At 44.7% G+C, this 27,665-nt stretch overlaps 1 protein-coding gene across 1 annotated transcript in view; it reads left to right on the top strand.

The window, feature by feature from the left end:
* The window catches only part of LOC122924243, a 59,095-nt gene that overhangs the window by 19,072 nt on the left and 12,358 nt on the right, over positions 1–27,665 (top strand). Inside the window, exons 4-5 of the mRNA XM_044275176.1 lie at positions 27–142; positions 718–832. Of these exons, the coding sequence (XP_044131111.1) occupies positions 27–142; positions 718–832 (231 nt within the window). The remainder of the gene's footprint in view (positions 1–26; positions 143–717; positions 833–27,665) is intronic.

Here is a 27,665-nt window from a genome sequence, read left to right as displayed (position 1 = left end):
AAATACTTCATTTTTTTTGTCTAAAGTTTATGACAAAACTGTGAGGACAACTAACTGCACTATGCCGCTAGTGCCAACAAACGGGGGTTTGGTGTGTGCTTACTTAGATAACGCTTACTTCTGCAAACCAATGTGTGATCAGGTATTCATTCTCACATTTTATACAATGTTATAGACATTTAGTATAAACTGATAAGGCTATATTCCAAATCTGTTTAGTGGGAACATTCAACATATAGGCCAAGAAGTATTAGATATATATCTATCTATCAGAAATATTGGCAGAAATATTCTACTACATAAGCATACTGCTGCATTTGACTATTCGACTGACACATACGAGTTAGGCAGAAATGGATGACTTGGATGTGTTTATAACCTAGATGTTTCAAAAGATACAGGGGAAGATTTATCAAAATTTGTAAAGGAAAACTGGCTTAAATGTCTATGGCAACCAATCAGATTCCACCTTTAATTTTTCAGAGCTCCTTTTGAAAAATGAGAGGTGGAATCTGATTGACTGATTGCTATGGGCAACTAAGCCAGTTTTCTTTTTATACCAGTTTTGATAAATCTCTCCGTTTCAAGGAAAACATACTCAAATACATGGGTGCAATAGCAAGAATGTCTGACTAAACTGTATTTGTGTATGATTATGTTTTATATAGTAATATATCACGAATACTAACTAAAACAACGCCTTGTCCTTGTTTGTAGGGCTATGATTTTTCATTTTTAAGGAGAAGTAGGTTGTATGAAATATGTGGACGACAAACTGGGTTTTCATGGACATCTCAGTATGTTGGTGGAAATAGACTTGCTGAATGTACAGGTAAATGTGGATATGCACTTTTTTAATACTGAGAAAATTTATAATGATTCTGTGATAGGTTCAACATGATAAGTTTAACATGTACTTCTGCTGTATGTGAGGCTTTTAGCAGAGCAATTGCAACCAGGAGCTCTGCATAGCACATGGCTGCTCCTGCCTGCACCAGCTTCACCATAGCATGGCATAGCACATCGGATGTACTATATCAGGCTTTAACAGAGCGGTGCTGGTACAGGCAGAAGCAGTGATGTCTGCCCACAGTGGAATCTATACACCCGTACACTGCTGACACGACAGCGGTGTAAGTGTACGGATTCCGAAGCACTGTAGGCACCTGAACCTCTGGTACCTATTCCGTAAGAAACTACAAGAAAATTTAGACTAGCACATAATCGCAGATGCATATCTATAAATCTAACATGCAGGAAGCAAACAAAAAAGGTATGACAGCACAATATTTCACATACAAACAATAAGACTGAGAAATAAGGATCATTCTAACTAAGAGGACCTTTCACTGGATTTTATTAATTTAGATGAGTACCTGTACTTGCATGGTAACCCATGCTGTTGCTGCCTGCTTTGTTAAAATGGCACTCATACGCCACGCTGTGCCCCCCCCCCCAGAATTTTCCCCACTCAGGGGCAATGGGGATGAGATGCAGTCTTTCTCTGTGGGTGTCTCCTTCCTCCCTGGCTGTAGCGCTGTCCAATCGCAGCGCGTCACAGCCTGATAGAAAAAACTTCCCTGGCTGTGACACTCTCCGATGCGATTGGACAGCGCTACAGCCAGGGGAGAAGGAGATGCCCACAGAGAGACTGCATCTCCTCCCTGTTGCTCCGATGCTCAGTATTTGCATACTGAGTGGGGAAAATACTGGGGAGCACAGCACGCTGTAGGAGCGCTATTTTAACAAAACAGGCAGGGTGGCAGCATCAGCGGGGGGGGGGGGGGGGGGGGTACCACGCAAGTACAAATAATAAAATGTGGTGAAAGGTCCTCTTTAAAATGGTATTATACCTACTATAAAAGAAAAAATAGAAGCTCTTTGCGCACATTTTTGATCAAACGTGTGTCGGGCCCATCTACCAGTCGTTAAGCTGGCTTCTGCAGATGGGTCCCTAAAACTAACATTTATTTTATGACATTTTAAAGGGTTTAATTAGCTATATTCAAAGTTTAGGTATACTTCAAGGATGGCACCGGCTCAGAAGCTGAGTTGGTGCTATAGCCGGCGGGAGATGGCAGGGTCACACAGCTAACACCCGTGGGTAATGTCTGATACTGGAAATAACTATGTTCATAAGTTGGCCTCACAGATGCCATGATTGCTACTGACAGAGGGCATGGCCTCAAGAAAAAAAAATTGGTCTTCAAATTGGTTGTTATGACAAGGCTTAAAAAGTTGTCCGAGTTCAATAAAAACTCAAGTTGCAGCTGTAGGGAAGCATGAGGAGCATTTGATGAGGGACGCTTAGCTCCAACCACCCAAAGCCCTCCCCACCAGCCAATCTGAAATACTGAGAGGGCCAAGCTGGAGGCTAATGTGATGGTCACCAGAGCGTTTGGAGCAGGAGCAGATTTGCTGTTAGCTGCTCCCTCTGTAGTGTCTGTCCAGCCTAATTGGAGTGGTGGCTTGGAGTTGGTGGAGCAGTGGAGGTCTCCACGTCTCCTGTGAGGTCAACTTATGAAGTGGAGAAAAGAGGAGCCTGGAGCATACAGTGTGAATGTGTGCTTACCCCTGGATGATGAGCTGATGAGCTGAATATGCCAAGCAAACTGAACATGCTGGAGTGGAGCAGCGTGGATTCACTAACTTCTAATGACATCAGAAAAAACACACAGCATATAATTAAAGGGGTTTTCTGAGATTAAACTATTATATTTAATCCTCCCCCCCCCCCCCCCTTGGCAGGTGCTGCAAGTTTATAATTGACATTTAGTAACAGTTTTGTGCAGGGCTTGAAATCCCCTGCCTGGTCACATGGTACAGTCTCTCCTAGAACACCTCCCCTTCATTGTGCACTTGTTCTGGGCTCCTGATTCCCACCCATAATGAACGTGTCAGTCAGCAGTGAGACACATTCATACCCTGCCTCCCTTCATCTCTGCTCCTAGTGCCATTCAGCAGTGTTTCAGCCCTGCCCCCTCCGGCAAGGCAGAGGACCCTGCAGTGAGTCTGTGGCTGTCTGACTGCACAGATATGGCTGGCTTACCTCACGAGAGTTGAGAGCTTTTATCTCTGACAGTGCCTGCTTGTGGTGCAGGCACACAGATAAAGGAGGAAAGGGGAGGTCATTATCCAATTAGAGCCTCACAGTTTGAAAAAGACTGCATCAGAGAGCAGTGGGTCCTTGCAGGTTAGTGCTGTATATGTAGGAGGGAGATGTGATGCACATGGGACTGTATGATGGGGCTGTGGGGAGATGTGATGTTCATTTAACTTTATGATGGGGCTGGTAGGATATGTGATGTACATGGGACTGTATGATGGGGCTGGGGCAGGTGTGATGTACATGGGACTGTATGATGGAGGCTGGGATGAAGATGTGATGTACATGGGACTGTATGATGGGGCTAGGGGCAAATGTGATGTAAATGGGACTGTATTATGGAGGCTGGGATGAAGATTCGATGTACATGGGACTGTATGAAGGGGCTGGGTGGAGATGTGATGTACATGAGACTGTATGATGGGGCTGGGGGCAGGAGTGATTGAGGTGGAAAAAAATAGCTACAGAGAGTATAAATGAGGAAGTTTATAGTCCTGCACATAAAAACAAACTGAGAATGCTCCCTGGAGTACTAGGCTGAGTTGGTGTAGTAGGTGGGAGTAACAAGAAAAAGAGGAGTAGGGGGCGTGGAACAGCACTGCTAGGAGGGGCACTGGGTGGATGCTTCATCACAACTGACACTCCCACAGCTAGGATGAGATGGAGCAGGAAGTGGAGGCTGCATGGGAGAAAAGTTCTACTTGATCAAAACATGTTTACAGGTACTCAGCTAGTCTGTCATATTATAAGCCACTGTAGTGATATATATTTTTTATTTTTATAGACCCGGATAACCCTGTTAATAAGCTAATACACTAACTCTGAATACTTAACCTATATATAAAACTAAAGGCTAAAGATGAACAGAAATGGCAAGAAAGGGGGGGGGGGGAGAAAAAAAGCTCACTGTGATTTAATATTGATTTAATACTGAATTAACTAGCTGAGATACCTCCAAAGAAAAAAGAGGAATAAGGGGCTAATGCTAGGAGGTCTGGGGCTGGTCTGGAGTCTAATGAAATAAAAATAATGAAATGACTAAATATATGTCAGCAGCTACTCCACCTCAAACCCCTAAACTTTGGCAAAATGTGGTGAATGAGGAAAGGAGACCCCCATGCATAGTGAATGCATAGCACCCGCAGTGAATCCTGACCCATTCATTTCCATGGGTCGGTTTACATGAGCGTTTTTTTCACGCATCCTTTCTGCGTTGCTTGAAGAACGCAGCATGTTCTGTATTCTGCGTAGCCCTGGCAACATAGAAGTGAATGGGGCTTCAATGAAAGAACGCATTCGATCCGGATGCAAGTGCCGATGCAATGTGCTTTTCACTGATGGTTGTTAAAAGATGTTGTTTGTAAACCTTCAGTTCTTTATCAGAGAAACACATCAAAACACATTGCACCAGCATGGAGAAAACTAAACGCAATCGCAGACAAAACTGGCTGAACTTGCTTGCAAAATGGTGCGAGTTTCCCTGAAGGCATCCGGACCTAATCCGTCACGCTCGTGTGAAAGAGGCCTAACCAGGTTGAAGGGTACAATGGGAAATGTAGCCATACAAATTGGAACTGTACAATCTGACCTGAGCTTTATAAGAGATGACCTGGTGAGCATATCAGAGGTTGAGGACATTGTTTTGCCTCCAGCAGAGAGAGATTCATTTCAGTTCACGTCTATTTTATTTCGAATTCATTCTGCTGCAATTTATGTACCAGTAACCGTTTACCTCTATCACGCGGAGTGGGAGGAGGGGCTGGAGGCCGGCAACTGCTGATGAACAGTGACTGACGTGTACTACATATATAATACACAATAGTATACAGCATACAGTACAGGAGGACATTCCACAGATCCCCCATAACAATGCGCCATCCACAGATCCCCCATAACAATGCGCCATCCACAGATCCCCCATAACAATGCGCCATCCACAGAGCCCCCATAACAATGCGCCATCCACAGAGCCCCCATAACACTGCGCCTTCCACAGAGCCACCTTAACAATGCGCCATCCACAGAGCCCCCATAACAATGCGCCATCCACAGAGCCCCCATAACAATGCGCCATCCACAGATGCCCCCATAACAATGCGCCATCCACAGATGCCCCCATAACAATGCGCCATCCACAGATGCCCCCATAACAATGCGCCATCCACAGATGCCCCCATAACAATGCGCCATCCACAGATGCCCCCATAACAATGCGCCATCCACAGATGCCCCCATAACAATGCGCCATCCACAGATGCCCCCATAACAATGCGCCATCCACAGATGCCCCCATAACAATGCGCCATCCACAGATGCCCCCATAACAATGCGCCATCCACAGATCCCCCCCCCCCCATAACAGTCTCATCTACAGCTCCCCCCCCCCCATAACAGTCTCATCTACAGCTCCCCCATAACAATGCATCATCCAAAGATGCCCCCAAAACAGTGCGTCTTACACAGGTCCCCTCCATAAGTGTCATCCACAGGTCCCCTCCATAATAGTGTCATCCATAGACCACCATTAGTTCAAAACCTACCAAAAGTACACACTTTTTTTTTTTTTTCTTCTTATTTTCCTCCTCAAAAACTAGGTGCATCTTAAAAAGCGATAAATACAGTAGATACATGGGAAACAGTGCAAAAAATGTGAGGGGCCACCAGCTTGAAAAAAGTCTGGGCTTCTATGTTTTTTCAGGCAGGATGTTAGCAAATATAATTTGAAAATAAAAAAAATAACTCAATGATAAATGCAATACAAAATAGACAGGGATAGAGTTGAGCGAACACCTGGATGTTCGGGTTCGAGAAGTTCGGCCGAACTTCCCGGAAATGTTCGGGATCCGAACCCGACCCGAACTTCGTCCCGAACCCCATTGAAGTCAATGGGGACCCGAACTTTTCGACACTAAAAGGGCTGTAAAACAGCCCAGGAAAGGGCTAGAGGGCTGCAAAAGGCAGCAACGTGTAGGTAAATCCCCTGCAAACAAATGTGGATAGGGAAATGAATAAAAATAAAATAAATAAAAATTAACCAATATCAATTGGAGAAAGGTCCCATAGCAGAGAATCTGGCTTCACGTCAGCAGATAATCAGTCTGCATGTGATAGCAGAGAATCATGCTTCACGTCAGCCACCACTGCAACAGTCCATTGTCATATATTTAGGCCCTGGCACCCAGGCAGAGGAGAGAGGTCCCGTAACAGAGAATCTGGCTTCATGTCAGCAGAGAATCAGTCTTCATATCATAGCAGAGAATCATGCTTCACGTCACCCACCACTGTAACAGTCCATTGTCATATATTTAGGCCCCGGCACCCAGACAGAGGAGAGGTTCATTAAACTTTGGGTTGCCCCGCAATATAATGGTAAAATGAAAATAAAAATAGGATTGAATGAGGAAGTGCCCTGGAGTACAATAATATATGGTTAAGGGGATGTAGTTAATGTCTAATCTGCACAAGTGATGGACAGGTCCTGTGGGATCCATGCCTGGTTCATTTTTATGTACGTCAGCTTGTCCACATTGGCTGTAGACAGGCGGCTGCGTTTGTCTGTAATGACGCACCCTGCCGTGCTGAATACACGTTCAGACAAAACGCTGGCCGCCAGGCAGGCCAGCACCTCCAAGGCATAAAAGGCTAGCTCTGGCCACGTGGACAATTTAGAGACCCAGAAGTTGAATGGGGCCGAACCATCAGTCAGTACGTGGAGTGGTGTGCACTCGTACTGTTCCACCATGTTAGTGAAATGTTGCCTTATGCTAACACGTTGCGTATCAGGTGGTGGTGGTTAGCTGTGGCATGTTGACAAAACTTTTCCACATCTCTGCCATGCTAACCCTGCCCTCAGAGGAGCTGGCCATGACACAGCTGCCTTGGCGACCTCTTGCTCCTCCTCTGCCTTGGCCTTGGGCTTCCACTTGTTCCCCTGTGACATTTGGGAATTCTCTCAGTAGCGCGTCTACCAACGTGCGCTTGTACACGCGCATCTTCCTATCACGCTCCAGTGCAGGAAGTAAGGTGGGCACATTGTCTTTGTACCGTGGATCCAGCATGGTGGCAACCCAGTATTCTGCACACGTTAAAATGTGGGCAACTCTGCTGTCGTTGCGCAGGCACTGCAGCATGTAGTCGCTCATGTGTGCCAGGCTGCCCAGAGGTAAGGACAAGCTGTCCTCTGTGGGAGGCGTATCATCATCGTCCTGCGTCCCCCCCCCCCCCCCAGCCACGCACCAGTGATGGGCCCGAGCGGTGTTGGGTGCCACCCCGCTGTGACCATGCTTCCTCCTCCACCTCCTCCTCGTCCTCCAGTCGTGGGCCCTGGCTGGCCACATTTGTACCTGGCCTCTGTTGTTGCAAAAAACCTCCCTCTGAGTCACTTCTAAGAGACTGGCTTGAAAGTGCTAAAAATGACTTCGTCCTCGTCCTCCTCCTCCGTCGTTTTCTCAAGGAGACATAGAAGTGGTATTGTAACGCTGATAAAGGCGTCATCGCCACTGGCCATGTTGGTGGAATACTCGAAACAGGGCACACAGGTCTCGCATGGAGGCCCAGTCATTGGTGGTGAAGTGGTGCTGTTCCGCAGTGCGACTGACCTGTGCGTGCTGCAGCTGAAACTCCACTATGGCCTGCTGCTGCTCCCACAGTCTGTCCAGCATGTGCAAGGTGGAGTTCCACCTGGTGGGCAAGTCGCATATGAGGCGGTGAGCGGGAAGGCCGAAGTTACGCTGTAGCGCAGACAGGCTTGCAGCGGCAGGATGTGAACGCCGGAAGCGCGAACAGACGGCCCGCACTTTATGCAGCAGCTCTGACATGATGGGGTAGTTGTGAATGAACTTCTGCACCACCAAATTCAGCACATGCGCCAGGCAAGGGATGTGTGTCAAACCGGCTAGTCCCAGAGCTGCAACGAGATTTTGCCCATTATCGCACACCACCAGGCCGGGCTTGAGGCTCAACCACTCGTCGGTCTGTTCTCAAACATATGAGTTTCAGAAAGGTCTGCTGACGTTTACCCCAGGCTGTGCTGAAGTTGGTGGTGAAGGTGTGTGGCTGACTGGATGAGCAGGTGGAAGAAGAGGAGGAGGAAGCTGAGTAGGAGGAGGTGGCAACAAGAGGCAAAGAATGTTGCCCTGCGATCCTTGGCGGCGGAAGGACGTGCGCCAAACACCTCTCCGCCTGGGGCCCAGCCGCCACTACATTTACCCAGTGTGCAGTTAGGGAGATATAGCGTCCCTGGCCGTGCTTACTGGTCCACGTATCTGTGGTCAGGTGGACCTTGCCACAGATGGCGTTGCGCAGTGCACACTTGATTTTATCGGATACTTGGTTGTGCAGGGAGGGCACGGCTCTCTTGGAGAAGTAGTGCCTGGTGGGAACAACATACTGTGGGACAGCAAGCGACATGAGCTGTTTGAAGCTGTCTGTGTCCACCAGCCTAAATGACAGCATTTCATAGGCCAGTAGTTTAGAAATGCTGGCATTCAGGGCCAGGGATCGAGGGTGGCTAGGTGGGAGTTTACGCTTTCTCTCAAATGTTTGTGAGATGGAGAGCTGAACGCTGCCGTGGGACATGGTTGAGATGCTTGGTGACGGAGGTGGTGGTGTTGGTGGTACATCCCCTGTTTGCTGGGCAGCAGGTGCCAACGTTACTCAAGAGGCCGAGGCGGCAGCAGCAGAAGAGGCCGAGGCGGCAGCAGCAGAAGAGGTAGCAGGGGGAGCCTGAGTGACTTCCTTGTTTTTAAGGTGTTTACTCCACTGCAGTTCATGCTTTGCATGCAGGTGCCTGGTCATGCAGGTTGTGCTAAGGTTCAGAATGTTAATGCCTCGCTTCAGGCTCTGATGGCACAGCGTGCAAACCACTCGGGTCTTGTCGTCAGCTCATTGTTTGAAGAAGTGCCATGCCAGGGAACTCCTTGAAGCTGCCTTTGGGGTGCTCGGTCCCAGATGGCGGCGGTCAGTAGCAGGCGGAGTCTCTTGGCGGCGGGTGTTCTGCTTTTGCTCATTGCTCGCTCTTTTGCTACACTCTTGGCTCGGTCTTACCACTGCCTCTTCCTCGGAACTGTGAAAGTCAGTGGCACGACCTTCATTCCATGTGGGGTCTAGGACCTCATCGTCCCCTGCATCGTCTTCCACCCAGTCTTGATCCCTGACCTCCTGTTCAGTCTGTACACTGCAGAAAGACGCAGCAGTTGGCACCTGTGTTTCGTCATCAGAGACGTGCTGAGGTATTCCGATGTCCTCATCAGGAAACATAAGTGGTTGTGCGTCAGTGCATTCTATGTCTTCCACCGCTCGGGAAGGGCTAGGTGGATGCCCTTGGGAAACCCTGCCAGCGGAGTCTTCAAACAGCATAAGAGACTGCTGCATAACTTGAGGCTCAGTTTTCCTGGTATGCATGGGGGTGATGTGACAGACTGATGGGCTTGGTTTTCAGGCGCCATCTGTGCGCTTTCTGCAGAAGACTGGGTGGGAGATAATGTGAACGTGCTGGATCCACTGTCGGCCACCCAATTGACTAATGCCTGTACCTGCTCAGGCCTTACCATCCTTAGAACGGCATTGGGCCCCACCAAATATCGCTGTAAATTATGGCGGCTACTGGGACCTGAGGTAGTTGGTACGCTAGGACGTGTGGCTGTGGCAGAACGGCCACGTCCTCTCCCAGCACCAGAGGGTCCACTAACACCACCACGACCATGTCCGCGTCCCTTACTAGATGTTTTCCTCATTGTTACCGTTCACCACAATAAGAAAAATATTTGGCCCAATGTATTGAATTCAAATTCAGGCCTTTTTTTTACAGACACCTAACACTATCTGGCTATCTATTTAGGTACCGTATTACACTAATAAAGGCACAGCAGTAACAACAGATTTAGCTGAATATAAATTTGAGGCCTAGTATTTAGGCGCTGGGTGAAAGGTATACGTTTACAGACAGAATTAGACTTGGAAATGCACAGTAGCGTGTGTGTGACGTTATTGAGAATGACCCTATGTGCACCTTGAATCTTAAATACTCTTTTAGGGATAGATTTAAAGTAGGTCTGATACAGCAGAAACCACTAAATTAGGAAATTGCTAAATTGGGAATTGTATTTCAACCCAGAACAAAAACTGTTCTGACGGACACTAACTTGACCAGCTACAGCAATAATGACAGATTTGGATGAATATAAATTTCAGGCCTATTATTTAGGCGCTGGGTGACAGGTATACGTTTACAGACAGAATTAGACTGGGATATGGTCAAAAAATAACCACACTATTGATGGTTAAATGCACTTGGTGTGACAGCTTCACCCTGATGTAGGATATAGCCAAAACACAACCACACTATTGAGGGTTAAATGCACTTGGTGACAGCTTGCCCCTGATGTAGTATATGGCCAAAAAATAACCACACTATTGATGCTTAAATGCACTTGGTGTGACAGCTTCACCCTGATGTAGGATATAGCCAAAAAACAACCACACTATTGAGGGTTAAATGCACTTGGTGACAGCTTGCCCCCTGATGTAGTTTATGGCCAAAAAATAACCACACTATTGATGCTTAAATGCACTTGGTGTGACAGCTTCACCCTGATGTTGGATATAGCCAAAAAATAACCACACCATTGAGGGTTAAATGTACTTGGTGGCAGCTTGTGCTGGCGCACCACAAGACACAAAGTGGCTGCCGATCACCCCAGAAAAAAGTGAATGAAAAACGCTCTGGGCAGTCTAAAAACAGTGAACAATTGAATAGCAGCAGTTCAATGATCCACAGCTGCAGATCGATCACTGAATGAAGTCTTTTGGAGGAGTTAATCACTGCCTAATCTCGCCCTAACGTCGCAGCTGCAACCTCTCCCTACACTGAGCAGAGTGACGTGCGGCGCTACGTGACTCCAGCTTAGAGGCTGGGTCACATGCTGCACTGGCCAATCACAGCCATGCCAATAGTAGGCATGGCTGTGACGGCCTCTTGGGGCAAGTAGTATGACGCTTGTTGATTTGGCTGCTTTGCAGCCTTTCAAAAAGCGCCAAGAAAGCGACTAACACCGAACTCGAACCCGGACTTTTACGAAAATGTTCGGGTTCCAGAGATATTTGATTAAGATGACATTTAAGAAGCTTAGGGGGGTTGAAAAAAAAATCCAGATGGAGACATTGCGTTAGAAGAACTGGAAAATGCATTAAGATCCGTAAAGGATAGGAAAGCTCCTGGCAATGATACGCCTATATGACTAAATATTGATGAACAAATATAGCGATATAGTAATGTGTGCAACGTGTATCGAACAATACGAAGGGTAGCATTTAAAATCTTGTGAAAAACGTGAAATACTAGGTTGAAATCTGTGTCGATGCATCTAAAGCCAGTTCTATTTTTTTCTTTTTTGGGGGGGTTTGTAAAAATATAAAAATACATGTGCAACGTGTATCTTACAATTCAGGCGGTAGCGTTTTAAATCTGAGTGAAAACATATGAAATACTAGTACAAAATCTGTGTCAGGGCATCTCCAGACTGTTCAAGTGTTGGTGTGGGGGGAAGGGGGGTTCATCTCAGTAACTTGAGACATAGTAGGTTAGTAGTTTTTTATACTTGAGAAATCTTTTTTATGAATTTGCATATTTGAACTCACAGAAGACATTAGGCCCAAATCTGGAAGTGGCACAGATACTACTCATCCCTAGTTGTGGGTCTTGAAAATCATGTAGGCAGCATAACGATGCAACTATCTTTATTCTTTCATCCACAGTTATACAGCAAATGCAGGTATATTGTCCAGACAAGCTGCACCCCTTGACACTTGGGCGGACACCCTCCAAGACCCAGTCCATGATATCCCAGGCTGGGACCTATAGTTCCACTGCCCCGTACCAGGCTCTACCCACTGTCTTCCAACTTAATTTAGCCCACGGGTAGTTAGTATTACCCGCCAGTATATTTCGCAGTCACAGCTGATTTTCATCCAGACCATAGACACCACTACCGAAGCGCATGGATCCAGCCAGCAACAACCACCTCATCCCCTAGTCAGTGTCCTATGTACCCCAATGCAGACCCCAGGTTTGAGCTTCTCCACCTGGGAACACTTCCCCCAATGCTAACTGCATTGATGGATGTATTTCCCTGAGGCCGGAACAATTACTTGAGGCCTTCAAGACACTAACAAAGCTAATGGAATGATTGCTTTACTCTAATTACAAATATCATGTGTGGCCTTATTAAGGTCCAGCCAGCACATCTCACTTCATGGCTCTGAGGTCTGTATGAGCATGGCATGTGTAAGTATGGACTGTGGTTCCCATGGTGCCCCTCCTCAAAATACCAGAAAAAGAATATACCTGATAAACCACAACAATAAAACTCAACATAACCGGCGCTTAGTGCTGGAAAAAAGTTTGCATTGGATTCCAGTCTAAGTTTATTGGCCCAGTAATCTTTAGTCCACAGCCAGATCTTCACAAACCACATAATGCTGCATCACCTATTCCCATTGACAAACAAAGGTGGCACCTAGCTACTGCAAGAAGAGTTTCCTCTTTCTACCAGTATCCCTTGCAGCAGCCAGGCTGCATCCACTGGCAGTACAGTATTTTTCAAATTTCAACATAACTTTCTGCTTCTCCAGCTCAGACTCCTCCTCTTCCTCCTTTGCTTCGTTGTCAGTCATTGATAATTCAATTTGTGGCCACTAAACAACTTTACACACCCAGCAATCCGCTGGTGCCCCAGCTAAATTTCCACCTGGCCAAGTTGCTGGGGGTTCAGGGTCTGCCGTACAGTTTAGTAGAGTCTGCTGTCTTTACGGAGCTTATAGTGTGTGCACAGCCTCACTGGAAGATAACTAGGTGCCATTATTTTTCCCAAAAAGCCATCCATGCCTTGTACTTTCACGATAGGACAATACATATCTTCCATGGCTCACTGGGTCAATGCTTTTTATGGCTGCAGAGAGGTCACCAACAAGGCAAGGTCCTTTTGACCGCTCCCCCCAAGATTGGACCAGCCTGGTTCCCACACCATGCACTTATCTGCCCTCCATGGACAAGCTTTAGACCCAAACAGCAGCAGGGCACAGTGTTGCCCCCACTCCCTCTCCTTCCTATCACGCGTGTTGAGTTAAGTGTTGCCAGGCTGCGTCTGAGCTAATCAGCCTGGACTGGGTGGTCTGCGACAATGACTTAAACTAAATCTTATAATAATTCTTTATTGAAATCCTTAGATTACACAAATGTATAATATACACTTAGGGACAAACATTTAAAACTATCAGGTCTGGGTAGATTCCAAGGTGAATGAATCTGCTGCTGATGCGTGTTTCACATGTGCATTCATATCCTCCCCGGGGAGGATATGAATGCACATGTGAAACACGCATCAGCAGCAGATTCATTCACCTTGGAATCTACCCAGACCTGATAGTTTTAAATGTTTGTCCCTAAGTGTATATTATACATTTGTGTAATCTAAGGATTTCAATAAAGAATTATTATAAGATTTAGTTTAAGTTATATCATCAGAGAGGTTGCAGACACACGCTTCTGGTCCAAGAGACCATTTAAATATTTTCTGTTTATCAAAAATTAGCGTGGTAACCTCCTGCGGGATTTTTTGTTCGTTAATAATATCGTCTGTGACAATGGGCACAACATTGTGGTCGCCCTGAATCTGGTGGAAATAACACATGCTCCCTGCATGGCTCACATGATCAAGCTAGTCGTGGAAAGCTTTTTTTAAAAGTACACTGGCTTGAGCAAGGTGCGAGCAATGTCCAAGAGACTATAGTCACATTCAAGCCATTGTTACATGCAGCGACAGAACGGTCTGCAGCTACATAATTTAATCCAATGTTCCAACTCGCTGGAATTTAACATTGCACATGCTAGAGCATCTTTACTAGCAATGGAAAGCTGAACAATTTTGTCATTCAGCAGACCCCCTCAGCAGCAGAGAGCTCACCCCCTTCATATTTATCGTATAATAGAGGCTGAAGCTCATGCAACAGGGGACGACGGTAGAAGAAGAAAAGCTAACGCATCTTGCTGCCTGCCCTTCAGCTGTTTGGGACCCACAAGGAGAAGTGGTCATTGAGGAGGATGAGAATGAGAAGCTGCCACTGGAAGAGGAGGAGGAGTCTGAGGTTGAGGCGCAAGAGGATGATGATGATGGCACTGGCCACAACACCCATCATTTTATTGTTGGGGTGGAGCCAAAAAGAACTGGCTCCTTGGGCACGCTGGACAGAATGGCTAGCTGTACGCTTGCTTGTTTATGCAGTGACAGGCGTATCATTTGACATCAAGCATTCTGATGATTACTGGATAGCCATGCTTTTAGACTCACTATCAAGTCAAAATGGCCAGAAACACTGTGTATGCAGCTTGCTGCAGCTTTTGGCAAGCAGACATCTGCTGCCAGCATGTCTGAAAGGAAGGCTCCACTCTTCCCTCCACAGACTCACCCACCTTATACTACCACAAGCAGCACCAATTTCAGTCTCCTAAACACGATGGATCACTTTTTCCACGTGCCATGCCAGGCTGAGGGAAATCAACACCCAGGATCAGTCTTATGTAGACTCTGGGCTCTCTCCAGGGCATATCCTGTTCTCTGACCTCATGGATTTCTGGGCAGGCAGACTGGAACAGTGGCCAGAATTGGCACAGTATGCTCTCTCTTGTCCAGCCCCCAGTGTCGTCTCAGAGTTTTTAGTGCCGCAGTGGGAGTGGTGGCACCCAAACCCATATCTATAGGATTTTCACACTCCTCTGGCTGAGATTGATGAATAGGTCTGCTCTTCCTGATAGTGCCCCATCTTGTCACTGTTACTGACTGCTGTCCTACCTACCATCTTCTACTGCTACCACCCATAACATCTGCTGTCTTGTATGTTCCATGCTATGCTGCTTTTCCTGCCACCACCAGCCATGTGCTTCTAATACTGTGCCCTTTTCACATTCACACTGTGCTGCTGCTAATTAAAAGGGAGAACTTTTGTAGGCTCATTCACTGAGACACTTTTTTTTTTTTTTCTGACAATTTACACTTGTGCATGTTATATGGGCAGGCATTCTGAACCCGTCAAGGCATGATGTTTGGATGTTTATTACCCCAACAATCAAACTTTTCCGTTACACTGTGTGTGTTTTAAACACCATCTGCCTCCGATACAGTACCATTTTTAGAAACTTTGGAATATGAAAAAGCGTAGCACATGCCACAGTGCAGTGTGTTAACACCATCAAACATGTGTTTACCCATAGCTACTGTATGTATGTCAATGTCACTCAGACATGATTTACTATTCGTGTCATTGCATTTATGAGTGGGTTGGGAGGTGGAGAAGCCAAAATTCACAAAAGAGGTAACATGTTTTCAAAAAAATACCTAGGTCCTAGGAGACTAGGTGGTGTTGTATATCAATTTCCAGGGAAACTGGCGCCAACGAGTCTCTGCCTGAATCAATTCGGGTATGAACCAAACTTTTTCAAAAATCTGCTAATCCAAACAATACATGCTAGTGAGGCTAAGGGTGTGTGTAGCAGGAGCTCCGAACAGTATTAGAATGTATTGGCTCAAATGAGCCGAAGTTATTGCTTTGCGAAGTCTCGCAAAACTTTGCGCAATAACTTCATAAACTTGGGTTTCATTGCAAGTGGTACCTTGGAACCAAATCCAAGTTCGGGAAATGTTTTTTTACAGTACAATTTTATTTATGAAGTTAGTCCCGCGAGACCTTGCAAAACAATAACTTCGGCTCATCGGAGCCAATAAATTCTAATTAGAACAAAGTTTTCTGCGAATCGACTTTGGTTGTTTCAACTGAAGTCGATTTGCTCATCCATAATTATAGGTTCCATTTATAACGGAATATAACGAAATGGCCAGATGGAATGCAAAATGGAAGCCTTTAAGAGATTCCTTTTGTTCTCCGTCCTAATACATGTCTATGCAGGCAAGTAAGGTTTCTTACTAGCATCCTCTGCGGCCAATGAGGATATCTGTAATTGAATTCAATGCCGTAGGTCTCATTGAAGAGACTAAGGTTATTATAACTGCAATTCTTATTTTAGCCAGCAGATGGCAGGCCAACATAAGAAAAGAGCAATTATGACATTTAAATGGAAATAAAAATCATGAATGTTCAAAATTAAAAACAAACAATTGATTTTTGTAGGCTCAAATATGAGCTTCAAAATCCTAACAAAAAATATTATTTATTGCCTTTGCCGCCCCCAGATGGATGGGGGTACAGAGGGAAGGAGCTCCCCTCCTTCTCCTTCCCCGTCTGCTCAGTTGTGGTAGACGGGGAAGGTTCCCTTGGCAACAGGACGCCTTCTCAGGCGTCCTGCTGTCCATAGTGCTGAACAGATCTATGCTAAAGGCATAGATCTGTTCAGTGTAAGTAAAATACAGTACAGTACCATATATATTTGCCCAAAAATTTAAATTCTGAAATTTCATCTCTATTTGCCAATAACTCTTGTGGAACACCTAAAGGGTTAACGACGTTTGTAAAAATCTGTTTTGAATACCTTGAGGGGTGTAGTTTCTTAGATGGGGTCATTTTTATGGAGTTTCTACTCTAGGGGTGCATCAGGGGTGCTTCAAATGGGACATGGTGTCAAAAAAACAAAACTGTCTAGCAAAATCTGCCTTTTAAAAACGTATGGCATTCCTTTCCTTCTGCCCCCTGCTGTGTGCCCGTACAGTGGTTTATGACTACATATGGGGTGTTTCTGTAAACTACAGTATCAGAGCCATAAATATTGAGTCTTGTTTGGCTATTAACCCTTGCTTTGTGAAATTGTATCTGTATTTTCCATTAATTCTTGTGGAACACCTAAAGGGTTAAAGTTTGTAAAATCAGTTTTGAATACCTTGAGGGGTGTAGTTTCTAGAATGGTGTCATTTTTGGGTGGTTTCTATTATATAAGCCTCACAAAGTGACTTCAGACCTGAACTGGTCCCTAAAAATTGTGTTTTTGAAAGTTCAGAACAATTTCAAGATTTGCTTCCAAACTTCTAAGCCTTGTAACATCCCCAAAATATAAAATATAATTCCCAAAATGATGCAAACATGAAGTAGACATATGGGGAATGTAAAGTAATAAATATGTTTGGAGGTATTACTATGTATTATAGAAGTAGAGAAATTTGGAAATTCGCAATTTCTTACAAATTTTTGGTACATTTTTGTATTTTTTTTTTTTATAAATATAAAAATGTATTTATTTTACTTCATTTTACCAGTGTCATGAAGTACAATATGTGCCGAAAAAACAATCTCAGAATGGCCTGGATAAGTTTAAGCGTTTTAAAGTTATCACCACATAAAGTGACACTGGTCAGATTTGCAAAAAATGGCCTGGTCCTTAAGGTGAAAATGAGCCGGGTCCTTAAGGTGTTAAGCCTTCACAGGATAAATATGTAACTGTTGGCCAGTACAGGCCCCAAAACTTAGCCATTCACCTGACAGAAAAGGCCTTTTATGCCGCTGTATATACATAAGGCAGGGACCATTCTTTGTTCTGGGTGGTGGCGGATATGTGTGGGCTCAGTAAGGGACTTAACAAGGGACTGAATACTAGATGACAGCTTTCCACGATCTTAAGATGCTTACTTACCCCCCGCCCTTTCCCCCTCCCCCTGCTCCACCCCACTTGGCCTCACGCGCCTTTTTTGAGTTTAAAAAACTGCCACATGTGAATGTGGCTTTATGTTGTATATTGTCCTGATGAAGGGGGCCCTCCGCCCCTGAAACGCGTTGACTGAAAATAAAAAAGTATTGTGTTAACAATACCTACCTGTCTGACTCCTGCTGACAGCGCCATCAAAAAGGTTCATTCTATTTCTTCTCTACAAACTGGGCTGGCATGAGGTAATTCAATTATACGTGGTCATCACAGGTGTTGAATTCCTCCAAGATCCATGCCTCATTCATTAAAAAAAAATTTGAGGTAGTCGTGAGCTAGGCGAGTGCGCTTATCGGTCACAATACCCTCTGCTGCGCTGAACATCCTTTTGGACAGGACACTCGACGAGGTGCAAGCCAAGAGTTCCATGGCTAATTGTGCCAGCTCTGGCCACACGTCAAGCCTGCACACCCAGTAGTCAAGGGGTTCCTTGCTTCTCAGAGCGTCCACATCGGCCATTAACCCGATGTAGTCGTATACCTGTCGGTCTAGACGTTACATAAGGCTGGATCCGGAGGGCGGCTGTCGATGGGTTGGTTGCAAGAATGATCTCATATCCAAAGTGACCAACACATCTTCAAACCTCCCTCTTCTTGCAGGCGCGGTATTATTGGTACCCAAACCGGTTTCGCTGTGGGTGGCAATTCCTCCAGTGCCCGCAACAGCAGAAAGTGCCATCTCTCGCAGCAAGGCCTGGAAATGCTGCATTCTGACAGCCTTCTGACAGCCTTCTGTGATGCTGGTAACATGTCCGCCATTTTTTTTTTTTTTATCGGGGGTCTAAGTACATTGCCACCCATTATAGGTCCTTGACCTTTATGCTTTTTATACGGGGGCCCCTCTTCAAACACTGGACCATGAAGACCCCCATTTGCCCCCAGGAGAATGTCGTCATCCTCATCCTCATCCTCCTTCAGTATCCTAAGGGTTAAATTATCTTTATGCATGCCTTGTAAGACTTAAAGGGGTTGTCTCACTTCATCAAATGGCATTTATCAGAGAACGTTACAGGGGTTTTCCGAGTTATGAAAAAAAAAAAGCAAGTTTCAGGCAAAAAAAATAAATGTATTTCCTCATGTCCCTGGTTCTCTTCTCTACAGGTCCCAGCTGTATAATGACACTGCTAATACACACAGGATCTTCCCCCTACCTCCTTGTGCAATGCTCTCTGTAGTCTGTCAGCTCCTGTCCTAGGAATTGTCTCCTCACTGCTGCAGCTACCCAGTCTGTGCAGCTGAAGGGGTTAAGACTCCTAGGAGAGAGCAGTGAAGGGGGGCATGGCCAGCACAGTGACGTCTCGTTTACAGGCTTGTAAACTAACTTTATCGGAGCAGGGAGAGAATCTGACATCACAGGTCATGTGACCCTCAGTCAAATCTGATAACCAGGCACTGCAGATAAAGTGAGTTAATTGGAAAGCTGTTACATTTGCCTAGTTAGGAACATAGAAAAAAAAATACCTCAGACAACCCCTTTAACCCCTTAAGGACGCAGGGCGTACTGGTACGCCCTATTTCCTGAGTCCTTAAGTAGCCGGCATCCTGTCACAACGCCAGGGGGGGTCATGTGACCCCCCCGTGTCGGCGATCGCAGAAGACCGCAGGTCAATTCAGACCTGCGGTTCGTTGCGCTTTTTGCCTTTTCTGATCCCCGCGGTCCCTGACCCCGGGGATCAGAAACTTTAGAGTGCCGAAAATCAAGATTTTGCACCCCTGCACGATTTGATGCAGGGGGGGGTGTCGCAGGCGGTGGGGGCGTTGCGGGAGGCGGGGCGGTGCGGCAGGCGGGATCGTGATCCCCCGTCCGTCTCCCCTTGAAAATTTGTTGCCTTCTAGTGGGTATACCAGAGTGTCAGCACATTGCTGACACTATGGTATAAACGGCTGACATCTGTGCAGATGTCAGCCGTATAACCCTTTCCATACCACGGTATGGAAAAGGTTAACTGTCAGGGTCAAGGGGCTCCCTCCCTCTCCCATCGGGGGGCTGCTGTGCCTTTGTAGCCCCCCGATGGAGAGGGAGAGAGCCCCCCCGACAGCCCCCCGCAGCCCTGTGCTTACCCTTCCCGTCTGCGAAGTTGTGGCAGACGGGGAAGGTTCCCATGGCAACAGGACGCCTTCTCAGGCGTCCTGCTGTCCATGGTGCTGAACAGATCTATGCTAAAGGCATAGATCTGTTCAGACAAAGTGTAAGTAAAATACAGTACAGTACAATATATATTGTACTGTACTGTATTATACAGACATCAGACCCACTGGATCTTCAAGAACCAAGTGGGTCTGGGTCAAAAAAATGTAAAAAAAAGTGAAAAAAGTTAAGATAAAAAAAACATTTATCACTGAATAAAAATTTAAAAAAATACACTACACATATTGGGTATCGACGCGTCCGTAACGACCTGATCTATAAAACCGTCATGTTACTTTCCCAGCATGGTGAACGCTATACAAATAAAAACTGAGATAATTGAAATTTTGCCCACCTTACTTCCCAAAAAAAGGTAATAAAAGTGATCAGAAAAGTCGCATGTACTCCAAAATAGTACCAATCAAACCATAATCTCATCCCGCAAAAAATGAGACCCTACTCAAGATAATCGCCCAAAATCTGAAAAAACTATGGCTCTTAGACTATGGAAACACTAAAAGATGATTTATTTATTTTTTTGTTTCAAAAATGAAATCATTGTGTAAAACGTACATAAATAAAGTATACATATTAGGTATCGACCAGCTATATAAAAATATCGCATGACCTAACCCCTCAGGTGACTACCGTAAAAAAAAAAAAAAAAAAACTGTGTAAAAAAAAAAGCAATTTTTGGTCATCTTGCGTCACAAAAAGTGTAATAGCAAGCGATCAAAAAGTCATATGCACCCCAAAACAGTGCCAATCAAACCGTCATCTCATCCCACAAAAAATGAGACCCTACTCAAGATAATCGCCCAAAAACTGCAAAAACTATGGCTCTTAGACTATTGAGACACTAAAACATTTTGGGGGTTTTAAAAATGAAGTTATTGTATAAAACTTACATAAATAAAAAAAATTGTATACATATTGGGTATCGCCGCGTCCGTGACGACCTGCTCTATAAAATTACCACATGATCTAACCTGTCAGATGAATGTTGTAAATTACAAAAAAAGTTCCAAAAAAGCAATTCCTTGTTACCTTACCGCACAAAAAGTGTAATATAGAGCAACCAAAAATCATATGTACCCTAAACTAGTACCAACAATACTGCCACCCTATTCCGTACTTTCTAAAATGGGGTCACTTTTTTAGAGTTTCTACTCTAGGGGTGCAACAGGGGGGCTTCAAATTGGACATGGTGTAAAAAAAAACAGTCCAGCAAAATCTGCCTTCCAAAAACTGTATGGCATTCCATTCCTTCTGCGCCCTGCCGTGTGCCCGTACAGCAGTTTACGACCACATATGGGGTGTTTCTGTAAACTACAGAATCAGGGCCATAAATAATGAGTTTTGTTTGGCTGTTAACCCTTGCTTTGTAACTGGAAAAAAAAAAATAAAATGGAAAATCTGCCCAAAAAGTGAAATTTTGAAATTGTATCTCTATTTTCCATTAAATCTTGTGCAACACCTAAACGGTTAACAAAGTTTGTAAAATCAGTTTTGAATACTTTGAGGGGTGTAGTTTCTTAGATGGGGTCACTTTTATGGAGTTTCTACTCTAGGGGTGCATCAGGGGGGCTTCAAATGGGAAATGGTGTCAAAAAAACAGTCCAGCAAAATCTGTGTCACCACCAGACATCTGAGAAGCTCTGACAGATGCCTTTCAGAACCTTCTCCTTGAGCTTCCTTTGTTTTGCTTTCAGTTCCTCATCTCGTTAGCCTCTCTCAGCTGTCATGTAGTTGTACTGATTGCATCCCTTTAAATTCCTCCCCATAGTGCATCAGTTTGCGGTTTATATTACTTCCTGGAGTGTGTGCATGCTGATCCTACTTCCCAGTCTACTACAAGATAAGTGTTGTGCATTCATTTGTGTTTTTCTGTTTGCTGGATCCCAGGTGACCCTGACTCCCTCCGTATCTAGTGTAGGGAGCCGGTGGTCGTGTCCCCTCACTATTATAGGGTGTTCAGGTGTTATACAGTCGAGGTACGAGGATATGCGATCATCTACCATTGGGATTTTCGCATAGGCTGAGCAGTCGGGGAGAGTGCCAGGTCTGATGCAGGGGTCTCCTTTTTTGTTCCTTAGTTTTGGATCCAGTGAGTCGTATATTCATTTCGTGTTGTCTTGATTCCTGTACACCACCATCCGTGACAATCTGGCTTCCAAAAACCATACGGCGCACCTTTCACTCTACGCCCCGCTGTGTGGCCGTACAGTAGTTTACGACCACATATGGGGCGTTTCTGTAAATGGCAGAGTCAGGGCAATAAAGATACAGTCTTGTTTGGCTGTTAACCCTTGCTTTGTTAGTGGAAAAAATAGGTTAAAATGGAAAATTTGGCAGAAAAATGAAATTCTCAAATTTCATCCCCATTTGCCAATAACTCTTGTGCAACACCTAAAGGGTTAACCAAGTTTTTAAAATCAGTTTTGAATACCTTGAGGGGTGTAGTTTATAGAATGGGGTTATTTTTGGGCGGTTTCTATTATGTAAGCCTCGCAAAGTGACTTCAGTCCTGTAGTGGTCCCTAAAATCGGGTTTTTGTAAATTTCTAAAAAAATTTCAAGATTTGTTTCTAAACTTCTAAGCCTTGTAACATCCCCAAAAAATTGAATATTATTCCCAAAATAATTCAAACATGAAGTAGACATATGGGGAATGTTAAGTCATCACAATTTTTGGGGGTATTACTATGTATTACAGAAGTAGAAAAACGGAAACTTTTAAATTTGCTAATTTTTCCCAATTTTCGGTAAATTAGGTATTTTATTATGCAAAATTTTTTATTTTTTTACTTCATTTTACCAGTGTTATGAAGTACAATATGTGACGAAAAAACAATCTCAGAATGGCCTGGATAAGTCAGTATTTTAAAGTTATCAGCACTTAAAGTGACACTGGTCAGATTTGCAAAAAAGTGGCCTAGTCCTTAAGGTGAAATAGGGCTGAGTCCTTAAGGAGTTAACCACCTCAGCCCCCCTAGCTTAAACACCCTTAATGACCAGACCACTTTTTACAATTCTGCACTGCACTACTTTCACCATTTATTGCTCGGTCATACAACTTGCCACCCAAATGAATTTTACCTCCTTTTCTTCTCACTAATAGAGCTTTCATTTGGTGGTATTTCATTGCTGCTGACATTTTTAAATTTTTTGTTATTAATCAAAATTTAACTAAATTTTTGCAAAAAAATGAAATTTTTCAGTTGTAAATTTTTTTTTTTTTTTAAAAAGACATCTATATATACATTTTTCTCGAAATTTATTGTTCTAAATGTCTTTGATTAAAAAAAATGTTTGGGTAAAAAAAAAATGGCTTGGGTAAAAATTATAGCGTTTACAAACTATGGTACAAAAATTTGAATTTCCGCTTTTTGAAGCAGCTCTGACTTTCTGAGCACCTGTCATGTTTCCTGAGGTTCTACAATGCCCAGACAGTAGAAAAACCCCACAAATGACCCAATTTCGGAAAGAAGACACCCTAAGGTATTCGCTGATGGGCATAGTGAGTTCATAGAACTTTTTATTTTTTGTCACAAGTTAGCGGAAAATTAAGATTTTTTTTTTTTTCCTTACAAAGTCTCATATTCTCATATTCCACTAACTTGTGACAAAAAATAAAAACTTCCATGAACTCACTATGCCCATTATGAAATACCTTGGGGTGTCTTCTTTCCAAAATGGGGTCACTTGTGGGGTAGTTATACTGCCCTGGCTTTTTAGGGGCCCTAATGCGTGAGAAGTAGTTTGAAATCAAAATGTGTAAAAAATGCCCTGTGAAATCCTAAAGGTGCTCTTTGGAATGTGGGCCCCTTTTCCCACCTTGCCTGCAAAAAAGTGTCACACATGTGGTATCGCCGTACTCAGGAGAAGTTGGGCAATGTGTTTTGGGGTGTTATTTTACATATACCCATGCTGGGTGAGAAATATCTCGGCAAAAGACAACTTTTCCCATTTCTTTGGCATTTGACCAAGATATTTATCTCACCCAGCATGGGTATATGTAAAAAGACACCTCAAAACACATTCCCCAACTTCTCCTGAGTACGGCGATACCACATGTGTGACACTTTTTTGCAGCCTACATGCGCTAAGGGGCCCAAATTCCTTTTAGGAGGGCATTTTTAGACATTTGGATTCCAGACTTCTCGCGCTTTAGGGCCCCTCTAAAATGCCAGGGCAGTATAAATACCCCACATGTGACCCCATTTTGGAAAGAAGACACCCCAAGGTATTCAATGAGGGGCATGGCGAGTTCATAGAAGTTTTTTTTTTTTTTTGTTTTTTTTTTTTCCTCACAGTCTCCATTTCCACTAACTTGGGACAAAAAGTTAAATCTTTCATGGATTCAATATGCCCCTCAGAGAATACCTTGGGGTTTCTTCTTTCCGAAATGAGGTCACATGTGGGGTATTTATACTGCCCTGGCATTTTAGGGGCCCTAAGGCGTGAGAAGAAGTCTGGAATACAAATGTCTAAAAAATTTTACGCATTTGGATTCCATGAGGGGTATGGTGAGTTCATGTGCGTTTTAATTTTTTGACACAAGTTAGTGGAATATGAGACTTTGTAAGAAAAAACAAAAACAAAAAAAAAAATCTATTTCTGCTAACTTGTGCCAAAAAAATGTCTAAATGGAGCCTTACAGGGGGGTGATCAATGACAGGGGGGTGATCAGGGAGTCTATATTGGATGATCACCCCCCTGTCATTGATTACCCCCCTGTAAGGCTCCATTCAGACGTCTGTATGTGTTTTGCGGATCCGATCCATGGATGCGTGGATCCGTGAAACGCATACGGACGTCTGAATGGAGCCTTACAGGGGGGTGATCATCCCATATAGACTGCTGATCACCCCCTGTAAGGCTCCATTCAGACGGCCGTATGTGTTTTTGCGGATCCGATCCATGGATGCGTGGATCCGTAAAACACATACGGACGTCTGAATGGAGCCTTACAGGGGGGTGATCAATGACAGGGGGGTGATCAGGGAGTATATATGGGGTTATCAGGGGTTAATAAGGGGTTAATAAGTGACAGGGGGGGGGTGTAGTGCAGTGTGGTGCTTGGTGCTACTTTACTGAGCTGACTGTGTCCTCTGGTGGTCGACCCAAGCAAAAGGGACCACCAGAGGACCAGGTAGCAGGTATATTAGACGCTGTTATCAAAACAGCGTCTAATATACCTATTAGGGGTTAAAAATCGCATCTACAGCCTGCCAGCGAACGATCGCCGCTGGCAGGCTGTAGATCTACTCTCACCTTCCAATCCTGTGAACACACGCGCGTTCACAGGAAATCTCGCGTCTCGCGAGATGACGCGTATATGCGTGACTGTGCCTGGGACAGCCGCCTCCGGACCGCGATCCTGCGTTAGGCGGTCCGGAGGCGGTTAATATAAAGCACTTATTAATGTATTGTGATTGTCTATATTGCTTCCTTTGCTGGCTGAATTCCCTTTTCCATCACATTATACACTGCTCGTTTCAATGGTTATGACCAACCCTGCGATCCAGGGTGCTTGCGCATTATTAGAAAAAGCATTGACCTCTCTGGTAGCCGGGACTGAGAACTCGCATAGGATGCCGCTTTTTCTTATAGTGTGTAAGCATGGCCATCGCTGCTAGATTGCAGGGTGGTCGTAACCATAGAAACAAGCAGTGTATAATTTGATGGAAAAACTAATCCAGCCAGCAAAGGAAGCAATATAGATAATAACAGTATATTAATAAGTGGCTTGTATTAAATTCCTGTACATAATAAATGCCATTGGATGAAGTGAGACAACCCCTTTAAGAAGCTCCAGCAGCTGCCCTCACTGCAAGATACTCAACCCCTGTACAATCAACAATTGAAGCAGCACTGTGAAAAAATTAATTAAAAAAGAAAGAGGAAAATGGGTCCACACCTCCAGGGAGATCAGATCCAAATTCTCAGCAGTCCACAAAAACAATGAGGAAGGCAGCATTCCAGTGCACATACAACATAGTATATATAGGGTGAGTGTCAATTAACATCAATCAATTCAATCCAATAAAAAAATATATAAACATGACTCTGCATCACATAAAACTATATAATAATAAAACATGATCCTGACATAGTTCATGTGCATCCAATTATATTATACTTGTATACATAAAGTGCAGAGGTGCATAAAGCCTTTATTAGGCTCCTTTCACACTAGCGTTCGCTGGTCCGCTCGTGAGCTCCGTTTGAAGGAGCTCACGAGCGGACCCGAACGCAGCCGTCCAGCCCTGATGCAGTCTGAATGGAGCGGATCCGCTCAGACTGCATCAGTCTGGCGGCGTTCAGCCTCCGCTCCGCTCGCCTCCGCACGGACAGGCGGACAGCTGAACGCTGCTTGCAGCGTTCGGGTGTCCGCCTGGCCGTGCGGATCCGTGCGGATCCGTCCAGACTTACAATGTAAGTCAATGGGGACGGATCCGTTTGAAGATGCCACAATGTGGCTCAATCTTCAAGCGGATCCGTCCCCCATTGACTTTACATTGAAAGTCTGGACGGATCCGTACGAGGCTATTTTCACACTTAGATGTTATATGCTAAAAATAATGCAGACGGATCCGTTCTGAACGGAGCCTCCGTTTGCATTATTATGAGCGGATCCGTTCAGAACGGATCCGCCCGAACGCTAGTGTGAAAGTAGCCTTAGCCTGTTTATGACAGATTAAAAACATCTCATGAAGCGCTCACCATTTTTAAATATGTAAAAGAGGGAAGGAGGAGACTTCCCCATTGACAGAAACCTTATGACCATGGTTCCAGTCACACCACAGGTCTCATAGAAGGACTAGCATCCGGCAGGTGGCATCCCAGAACTCCCAGTGTGCATGTCAAACAAGAATGGCCTAGTGCGCGTGTCACAGAGGGGGAACGTCTTACTTGGCGCATTACCTGACCTCCACCACGTAACGTCCTCAATGTCATCAACATGCACATCAGGGCCTTGAGATGTCAAAGTCTGCCATTTTGGAGACTGGCAAAACTAAAAGGGCAATTTTTATTTATAATAAAATGTAATTCAACACAAATCATGCTGAGGTAATTAAAGCAGGCTGAAAGCATAAGTCTAGGTAAATAAATAATAAATAGTTTCAGCGAATAATCAATATTGAGACCCTTGAGGTGCAAGCACCCTGGTCTACTGATCCATTTCACTTTGTGTCTCTTCAATCTCAACTCCCTATCATCTCCCCATTGCAACGGTGGAATCTGGTCTACAATACAGAATCTAAGCTGGTTAACTCTGTGATTTGCCTCCTTAAACTGCCTAGAGAGCGGAAGGTCCAGCTGCTCCTTGTATATCAAAGATTTATGGTTATTAAAACGCAATCTCAATTCAGTGGTGGTCTCACCAACGTAAATTAAATTGCATGGACAAACCAAAACCTGTGTTACATAGTCAGACCTACAAGTAAGGCTACTTTCACACTTGCATTCGGGGTTCCGCTTGTGAGTTTCGTTTGAAGGCTCTCACAAGCGGCCCCGAACGGATCCGTACAGCCCCAATGCATTCTGAGTGGATGCGGATCCGCTCAGAATGCATCAGTCTGGCAGCGTTTGGCCTCTGTTCCGCTCAGGAGGCGGACACCCGAACGTGTCCGCCTGGCCGTGCGGAGCCAAACAGATCCGTCCAGACTTACAATGTAAGTCAATGGGGACGGATCTGTTTGACGTTGACACAATATGGTGCAATTTC

The sequence above is a fragment of the Bufo gargarizans genome, unplaced genomic scaffold (genome assembly GCF_014858855.1).
Source record: "Bufo gargarizans isolate SCDJY-AF-19 unplaced genomic scaffold, ASM1485885v1 original_scaffold_926_pilon, whole genome shotgun sequence".
Taxonomy (NCBI): domain Eukaryota; kingdom Metazoa; phylum Chordata; class Amphibia; order Anura; family Bufonidae; genus Bufo; species Bufo gargarizans.
This window is presented reverse-complemented; position numbering and strand designations above follow the sequence as displayed.